Here is a 9,669-nt window from a genome sequence, read left to right on the forward strand (position 1 = left end):
TCATTCGTGAACATTTTTACAAATTTAGGAACATTTTTAAAATCAAGAGCATTTTTTACTATTTATAAACATTTTTTGAAAAATTCCAAACAATGTTTTATATTACGAACTGTTTTCAAGTATTTTCTTGTGAATTGGCGAATAATTTGTTTGTTGAATTATTAAACATTTTTTAATTGCATTAAGGAAATTGCTCAAAATGATGGACTTTTTTTTATTCAAGAATGTTCTCCAAAATTGCGATTTATTTAATATGCAAACATTTTTTAAAAATCCCGAACAATGTTGGAATTTGCAAACATTTTATGTATTATCAAACATTTATGTAAATATATTTTCTGAAATTCGAATATTTTTTTTAAAAAATTAATTAACAAGAATAAAACGGAACAGATAGATAATAATGAAAAAACTAAAATAACAGGCCCATGCCCATGGGCTGGCCCAAATTGGCGTGCTGTTTATTTCCAACAAGGAGAGCGTAGTATAGCTGGTCCCTATGCTTGGGCCGGCTCATGCGAGGATTCCCTGCAAAACGTTTTTTATAACTTATAGATGACATTGGTGGGTAATATTAGACAATTTTAGATGCAATTTTAATGACGTACCACATAAGCAATAGATGCTTTATTAGTACTAGCAAAAAAGCCCGTTCGTTGCAACGGGAAAGAAAATAACACACGCTTTTAACCCAATAACCATGACTCAAGACGTTAATAGGCCCACGTCTTTTAGTTTCACATGGAATCATATTTGTGTTGCCGACAGTGGCCTCAGTACTCACACAATGATAATGCGTTTAAATGTGTTCAGCCCTAAGGTCTCTCTTTCTCTCTTTGAGCAAAACATTCAATATGTTTTGTATGCTTAGTTACAGAGGGAGTATACACTAACTCGATGTATATTTCATGAACAAATCAAGAAATAAAATCATGAAAGAATATTGAGTACATGTATTCTAAATAATTCAAATTTATGTCTTATGAACTTATATTATTAATGAACTGAGAATCACAAATGAATGCAAACACACTTAAGTAGCCAAATATGCTTATTTAGGCTACACATCCAGATGCATACTATCGTACGTAAGTGGAAGAAATCAAGATGAACTAATCTAGAGGCCATTGCAGCAAAAAAAATTGTTCGCGGTCTAATTTACTGGTATACGATGCATCCCATCATAGATAATTGGCCTCTTCCATAAATAGTCAATTTTATCTTCTCCCGATTCCTATCTTTGTCTCTTGATTTGAATCAGTATGGAAGAGAAAAGGTAAACAAAAAAAAGGAAAAAAAATAAAAAAAGAATTCCTGTCTCTTGATGTGAACCAGCCTGATAAAAGAGAAAAGGTAAACAAAAAGGTAAAAAAAAGAAACCAAAATTATTGAAGAGAGGATTCGAACGCTGGTGTCCCAGGTAAGAGGCGCGCACTCTAGCCAGCAGGCTATGGGAGCGTATTTGTTCTTTTCTAGTTCACCCTTTTATAAACAAATATCTTACGGAGCGATTTGTGATAGAAAAACGATTCGTTGTAACTAAAGTCTGGACTGCGAGTTATTTAACGTAAGTATCGAGGGGGTTTGCGTAAAATGCAAAAAAAAAGGTTCAGAGTCACTTAAAGATGGACTGCGGGTTAATTTTGGGAAATTATAGGGTGTTTTTTGCAAAAATGACTGCGACGTACGCCAGAAGCAATTGGTGCTTTATTATTAGGGATATATATAGGAGAGGAGATTGGGGGAGATTTCCACAGCATAGCTCAAAAAAATATGCTGAAAAGAACTGGGCCTAAATCTTCGCCTGTCCGAGCTTAGGAAAAAGTCCATTTTGAACCCTGAATTTGTAGAGGTTCAACGAAATGAACCTCCAACTCAAAATCCCTGTCGATTGCACCCTGAACTATGTAATCCTGGTCTAAAAAGAACCCTGGATTCGTTTGGCAAACTGAGATTGCTGACTTGACTGGGACTGGGCTGTGCACGTGCGGAAAAGACTGGACGAGACCAGTCAGGCCCATCTCGCTATCGGACATCACAATATTTACGGAATTAAAAAAGTGAGAAAAAAAGTTCACGAATTTTGAAGAAATAACCATGGATATAAAAAAAGTTCAACGATTTTGAAAACAAGTAAATGGATTTTCAAAATTATAATTCAGGAATTTTCAAAAACTTTGTAAAGTCCACAGGTTATTTTATAGTACGTAGGAAGCACCTTAAAATGGTTTTTAACATATGATGAACATTTTTTGAAAATACATGTTAAAAATAATAATACATCATATACATTTTTTTAATCGTCCCCAACACTTTTTTGAAATGTATGAACATTTTCCAAATGCAATAATTTGAAAATTACACTCATGTATATTTTTATAATTTTAAATTATATTTTGAACCTCAGCGCTAGGTCGTTGGCTCTAACATTATTTTACAGTCATCAATTAATGACCGTGTACATTCCCAACACATTAGTTTCAAACAATGAAACTCCCTTTTCACGGCAACGCGTGCTACACATTGTTTTGCTTTAGGTTTTCGTTTGTTATTTGTTTTTCATATTTTTGTTTTCTGGTTCTTTTTTCCTTTTGTTTTTATTTTTATTTTTATTTTCTGTTTCAATTTATATTTTATACTTTTATACTTTTTGATTTTTTTTGTTAGTGTTTATTTTCTCTTATATTATATAGAGTTCATTATGTGTCGTTAAAATATTTATTATATATTATGTGTGCATGTACGTGTATGTGTGAGTTGTCATGGTGTATATTATGCGTACCTGTAGGCTATTCGACGTTCATCGTCGGACCGGATTTGTCCCAACACACTGTAAGAAATATTTGAAAAAAGGTTCGTCATTTTAGAAAAAGATTAACAAATTTAAAAAAATGCTGACCAGGTAGAGCTTAAGCTACAGTCTTAATATACTCACAACTACAAGAACAAATGCATGCTTCACTCCACAACTACAAGAAAAAAATGTTCGCGCATTCAAAAAATATTTTCAAATTTGAAAAATGTTCTGATTTTGAAAAAAAATCACGTTTTCTATTTTAGTGAGATTTTATAAAATGGTTCACATATTATAAAAAATGTTCATGTTTCAGGGAAAAAAAATATTTATTTGAAAATGTGTAGTTCGTTTCGAAATATGTTCTAAAAATATTAAATATGTTCGTGATTTTAAAACGGGCCGGCCCCAAAAATGAATCCCGGTTGACATGGTGCGAGGGTTTGATTTAGACCATGATTGCATATTCAAGGTGCAATCGATCGAGATTTTGGGTTGAGGGTTTATTACGTCTGACCAATACAAATTCAAGGTTGAAATTGGAATTTTTTTTCCCGAGCTTAGTTAGCGGGGTGGCTGCGCGCGCCGCAGCCCGTGGGCAGGCCCGCTCGCCCACCCACCCACCGCTGTGGACTTGTCCGTGCCGCGGGGAGCGAGGCCGCGGAGCTCCCCGGTACAGACAGGACGGCCGGGGCGCCATGAATGGCCGAAAGAAGCTAGCTACAGGCTCTATAGCACCGCCGTCCTGCTGCCGTGTACGCCAGCGCAGCCTCCACTCGTCCCGTCCCGCAACCAAAGCGTACGTACGTACATGGACATGCATGGTCCTGGACCTGGCTGGAGCCACTCATCACTAGTCACCACCCCGTTGCTTCGGGCACGAATCTACGCTCGCGACCGACGCTTAGCTTGTCGTCCCCTGGCCGCGTGTCGATGCGCCGTCGCCGTTGCATCCGGTGGCGGCACGAAAGCAGAGCCACCAGTTTGCGACCACCCCGCTGCCCCCCCACCCCGGCATCTCACCAACCGCCATTTTCTTTCTTTCTTGACTCTCATGCACCTCGCGCCGACGGGGACATGGCCGGCCGTGCCCCCCTCCCCCATATTCATTGCAACACGCGCGCATCCATCGCCGTCACCTTTTCTTCCCTGCCTTTTTTCCCGATCCCTCCTCTTCTTCCATGCTGTGCCTGACAATCAATACATGCATCACATCACATCACATCCGTCGCTCCTCTCCCAAGGACACGGAGGCGAAGGTGGGCTCGGCCCGACGGACCCGTCACAACTCACAACCGCCTACATATACATACACGGCACGGGTACACGGCCACACGCACACACTTCTATCAGAGCAAGCTGCTTTGGGTCGACGAGACAGAGCAAGAAGAAGAAGGCAGAGAGAGCGCCAGGCAGGATGAACGGCGGAGGGGGCGGGGGCGGGACCAAGATCAGCCTGCGGCTGCAGTACTACGTGCTGCTGGCGGGGGTGGGCGCGGTGCTGCTCGTCGCCTGCCTCAAGTACATGCCGGCCGCGGCGGCGGTGGCGGCCGGGGCCGGCTACGGGTCCTGGGGGAGCGGCCTGGCCGTCGCCACCCGCGCCGGGGAGCCGGAGGGCAGGAAGAGGTCTCCCGTGGTGATCTTCAACTTCGGGGACTCCAACTCCGACACGGGTGGCATGGCGGCGGCCAGCGGCCTCAACATTGCGCTCCCGGAGGGCCGCACCTACTTCCGCCGCCCCACCGGCCGCCTCTCCGACGGCCGCCTCGTCATCGACTTCATCTGTGAGCCCCCATCCCCTTCTCCACTTCACTCCATGCTCTCTCTCCTTACACCCCATTTTTACACGCGCGCAGTGCTTCCCAATCTATTAACCCGAGAAAGAGAGAGAGAGAGAAATCCAAGTGAAATTCACCAACTCCAAAGCGAAACCGCTCTGAACTTCGTCGAATTTCAGTCAGGTCTGCTCCGCTAGTGCTTCCCTCCCAGCTCCTTCTCCCTCCCTCTCCCCTGCGACATGGGAGTTGGCTGGGAACAGAGCGACCATGGTTTAGGATAAGGCAGCGGTGGGCCTTCTTTTTTTTTCTTTTTTTTTGGTGAGGAAGGGTAGGGTAATATGCATATATGGTTTGTTGAACTTGAATCGAGATCCAACGACTGTGCGAGAGTTGACCGACAATTCTAACAAAATTCGACGAATCTGCACCGGTGGGGAGAAAATGGGGGAGCATCATTACAAGAAAAGCAGTTAACCAAATCGATGATTTTAAATACAACAACCAAAAGACACCAAGCATTACCACTAGATAGATTAAGCAATATACTAGCACAAATGTGTCGGTGTGCACAGCACTGACCCAAACAAGCAAGCAAATCTCCAAAGTTTATTCTCCACACCACACAGCACAACACAAATAGGAACATCTTTTCTGAAGCTTTGAAGAAAGGGGCAGCTTCAGAGTGGTACCCAGTACGTACCCTAACAAAAGCAAAGAGAGATCCATCTTAAACCTTCTTTTCAAGCGAATTAAATTAAATTAAGGGAAAGGGACGGGCTCAAAAGGTGGAGAGCACACGTAAGTATGCGTATGCCGACAAGCAAATGGGACATCGCTGTAATGGGGATCATAAAGTCGATTTATGCGGGCACTCCACATGTACGCTAGCGCAAATGAACCACATGTACAATATCGTTTTATTTTGCGGGGTCCTTTTCTGAGTGATCTCTGGATGCAGGTGAGAGCCTCAACACGCCTCATCTGAGCCCATATCTCAAGGCGTTGGGCTCCGATTTCAGCAACGGCGCCAACTTCGCCATCGGCGGGTCAACGGCGACGCCGGGGGGATCCCCCTTCTCGCTCGACGTGCAGCTGCATCAGTTCCTCTACTTCAGAACCAGGTCTTTCGAGCTGCTCAACAAAGGTTTGTTGCGGATGACGCCCATCCTTATCATGTTATCAACAACTTGCTTGCGCAAATGAATTATAAACCGATAAAACTACTATTACAATATAAACAACAACTTGTCGTATGGTGAATTTTTTATGGAGGAAACAAAATACTTTATCTTATTTTGTGTATGTTAGCTTCGGCTTAGATGTCGCTTTTGCAAGTGCAGTATTTTAGCTTACTTGTTATGTAAATGTTATTGTGTTGAGCCTTGACTTAAGCGGAAGCTACGCTGATGGTCACAAACCATCCAAACATTCCGTGTGCATCTGCATCTAGCAGAAGCTACACCAATGGTCCCAAACTACCCCAAGATGCTTAACTTATGTCATGTGTGTTAGATTTGGCTTATATGTCGCTTCCGGTAGAAGAATATTTTCGCTTACTTATTATTTAGGATTATTTTGTTGAGCCTTGACTTGAGCAATTAACCAGATATTTCGAGCTGCTCAACAAAGGTTTGTAGTGGACAATGCCCATTCTTATCAACAACTTGTTAGCACATACTTATGTCTGAATTTTGAACTGATAATACTACTACAGCAATAGAAACCACAATATGTCGTCTAGGGAAAATTTTGATGGAGGAAAAAATGTGTTAATCTTACTTTGTGTATGTTAGCTTTGGCTTATGTGTCGCTTTCGGAAGAAAGAATATTTTAGCTATCTTATTATGTAAGGTTACTGTGCTGAGTCTTGACTTAAGCACAAGCCACACCGACGGTCCCAAACCATCCCAAGATCCGCAACATATGTTGTGTACGCTTAGCTTTGGCTTATGCGTCGCTTTCTGAAGAAGAATAGTGTAGCTTACTTATTATGTAAGCTTATATTGTGCTGAGCCTTGACTTAAGCTGAAGCTACACCTACACTGATGGTCCCAAACTATCCCAGCATATGCAGTGTGCATCTGCATCATGATTTGTTCATTTTATTTCTGCAAGGAGCATATATAAAATTAAATCACATGTTCCCACCTAATTCACAGCTAGGTCTATAGAGAAATAATGATTGATACTGACATGACAACTGCACATGAAATTGGTCCTTGTGAACACTCCCTGTCTTCTATCAAGACAAAGACAAATCCTACAGAATATAGTCTATAGCCCCCCTAAAAAAAGGAGTATAGTGTAGTCTATTAGTCTAAGTATATACTCCCTCCATCCCAAAATTTTTGTCTTAGGTTTGTCTAAAAATGGATGCATTTAAATACTAAAACTTAACTAGATACATTCGTATCTAGACAAATCTAAGGCCCTGTTTGGAACCACAATAGATTATGATAATCTGGATTATGAAGATCGATTATATAATCTGGTTTATAAAAATAATCTAGGTGGACATGTTTGGAGGCCAGATTATATAAACTGTAATCCAGGTTTTACATTGCATAATGACTTGTTTGCCCTCTGTTTTTTTTAAAGAGGAGGATGGTGGTGATAGGAATGTAATTAACTCCAACTTTACAAGGGTAATGGGTCATTAGCAATCCATAATCTGATTTTAGCTGGGGTAGATTAGATTATGAGTTTTTAATAATCTGTCCATCTAGTTTTTATAATCTACACCATAATCTGTCCTGTTTGGAGATAAAATAGATTATAAAAACTGGATTACATAATCTGAGTGGTTCCAAACAGGGCCTAAGACAAGAATTTTGGGACGGATAGAGTAGAAGTGTAAAGATAATAATCTCTCCGACGAAGAAAGGAACCATTGCAGTGCCTTGATGGGTGTTTGCGGTGAGATGTGATGCAGGCGAGAGGACGCCGATCGACCGCGACGGGTTCCGGAACGCCATCTACGCCATGGACATCGGGCACAATGATCTCTCCGCCTATCTTCACCTCCCCTACGATCAAGTGCTCGCCAAGATCCCCTCCATAGTCGGCCACATCAAATTCGGCATTGAGGTAAAAACATGGTTGCTCCCTCCCTCTGCATTTCAGTAAATTTCAATCGACAGGCACACATAATGATGGAAGCAACGTGCAGACCCTGTACGCGCACGGGGCTCGGAAGTTCTGGATCCACGGGACGGGGGCACTCGGCTGCCTGCCGCAGAAGCTGTCCATCCCCAGGGACGACGACAGCGACCTCGACGGCAACGGCTGCCTCAAGAAGTACAACAATGTCGCCAAGGCCTTCAACGCCAAGCTTGCCGAGACCTGCAACCAGCTCCGGCAGCGCATGGCTGACGCCACCATCGTCTTCACCGACCTGTTCGCCATCAAGTACGACCTCGTGGCCAACCACACCAAGTACGGCGTCGAGAGGCCGCTGATGGCGTGCTGCGGCAACGGCGGCCCGCCCCACAACTACAACCACTTCAAGATGTGCATGTCGGGGGAGATGCAGCTGTGCGACATGGACGCGCGGTTCATCAGCTGGGACGGCGTCCACTTCACGGAGTTCGCCAACGCCATCGTCGCGTCCAAGCTGCTCACCGGCGAATACTCCAAGCCCAGGGTCAGGATCGCCAGCCTCGTCAACTCCACCGCGCCTCACGATGGCTAGCCCTCCATCGATCGTCGTCTATCTGGATCTGCCGGTGCCATTGATTTGATTTGGTTGGCCTACCACTGCCAGAGATGATGAGAATGTGTGCATGCTGCAGCAAATCAGTGAGTGGGCTGAGAGCAAACATCTAGGAGTGTCTCTTTTCTCAAGGCTCAGATGAGTGAAGGAGAGAAAGTAGTGAGTTGACCAAGAGGGAAAATTCATGGACGACCTAAAGCAAGGCACATTTGACTGACGTGTGTGTAATTCGCTTTGAAATTTGATCAAGGAATTGATGGGGTGCACAGTTCTCTTCTTGTATATGTTTGATCGGTTGCCAACTAGTATCTTTAACCCCTTGATGTTTGCCATATCTGCTGCACGAAAATCAAATGGCCGCCCAGCGTTTTTTTCCGTTTCTTTAGGCCGTGTTTGGATAATCCCGTCCCCAGGGGAATTGGAACTAGAGAACTACAAAGATGAGCAACTTGAAGTCTACTCCTACAAGTCATTTTTGCAGGAAGTACATAAGCATATTGGCTTGTAGCAACATTCAGACAGAGCAGACACAAAGTTCAGTCACAACTCACAAGTCACAACCAAGCCAAGTGGACGACAGTTGTGACTACTACACCAGATACTGACCCTTGCTGATAACATGCATCGCTCCTTGACATAGCTGATGAAGAGGAAGGGCGGCACTGGCTCGATGCTCTGTTTCAGCAGGATCCTTTGAATTTTCCAATAGGAATATGCTAAAAATGGCAATTAAGTTGGACTTGCAAATTACTCCCTCCGTCCCAAAATAACTGTCTCAAGCTTAGTACAACTTTGTACTAGAGCTAGTATAAAGTTGAGACACTTATTTTGGGACGGAGGGAGTAGAACGCAGGTAACCATTTCAGGTCATAAATGCTACGCATATGTGAAAAGCATATAAACTGCTTAGCCTAAAAGCCACTGCTATCACGACAGTAAAAAATGCACAAGTACAGAGATTGAGGGACTCTGAACTGAAGTTGAAGTTGAAGTGCAACTGTTTATCTGACAAATGTTTCTGTACATGTCTATTTCGAGTTCCTGCAATATTCTATCTTCTTGTTTCAACAAGCTTTCAACAAGAGATTCATAAACAGAGCATCAGCATACAGATCCAATTTTTAAGTTCCAGGACAGGCGCTGTTGTTCCTACTTCAGAGATGTGATTCAGCATTTGTTCAGAACCAACAATTTACAAAGTTTTTCTTTTCTGAATGTACAAGTGGTTTTGTCGTTCTAACAATTAGTTATAGTCAAATTACCAAAACTGCACATGTGCTCCTACAACACACACACTTTTGTGAAGAATGGTCAAGTGCATCTATAAAATGATATTATGATTCAGTTTTAGCTTCTACGTACACATCTAACATTAAACCAGCAGG

The 9,669-nt window shown here is 42.8% G+C and overlaps 1 protein-coding gene across 1 annotated transcript; it reads left to right on the forward strand.

Annotated features, from left to right (window-relative positions):
• Positions 1 to 3,833: 3,833 nt before the first annotated feature.
• On the forward strand, positions 3,834 to 8,602 carry LOC123402273 (GDSL esterase/lipase At1g09390-like). The gene is made up of 4 exons (XM_045096173.1): positions 3,834 to 4,578; positions 5,531 to 5,716; positions 7,505 to 7,659; positions 7,742 to 8,602. Exons 1-4 carry the CDS (start codon positions 3,849 to 3,851, stop codon positions 8,261 to 8,263), a joined length of 1,593 nt encoding a protein of 530 aa, XP_044952108.1. The 5' UTR covers positions 3,834 to 3,848; the 3' UTR covers positions 8,264 to 8,602.
• Positions 8,603 to 9,669: the final 1,067 nt, after the last annotated feature.

This window comes from Hordeum vulgare, chromosome 6H (genome assembly GCF_904849725.1).
Source record: "Hordeum vulgare subsp. vulgare chromosome 6H, MorexV3_pseudomolecules_assembly, whole genome shotgun sequence".
Taxonomy (NCBI): domain Eukaryota; kingdom Viridiplantae; phylum Streptophyta; class Magnoliopsida; order Poales; family Poaceae; genus Hordeum; species Hordeum vulgare.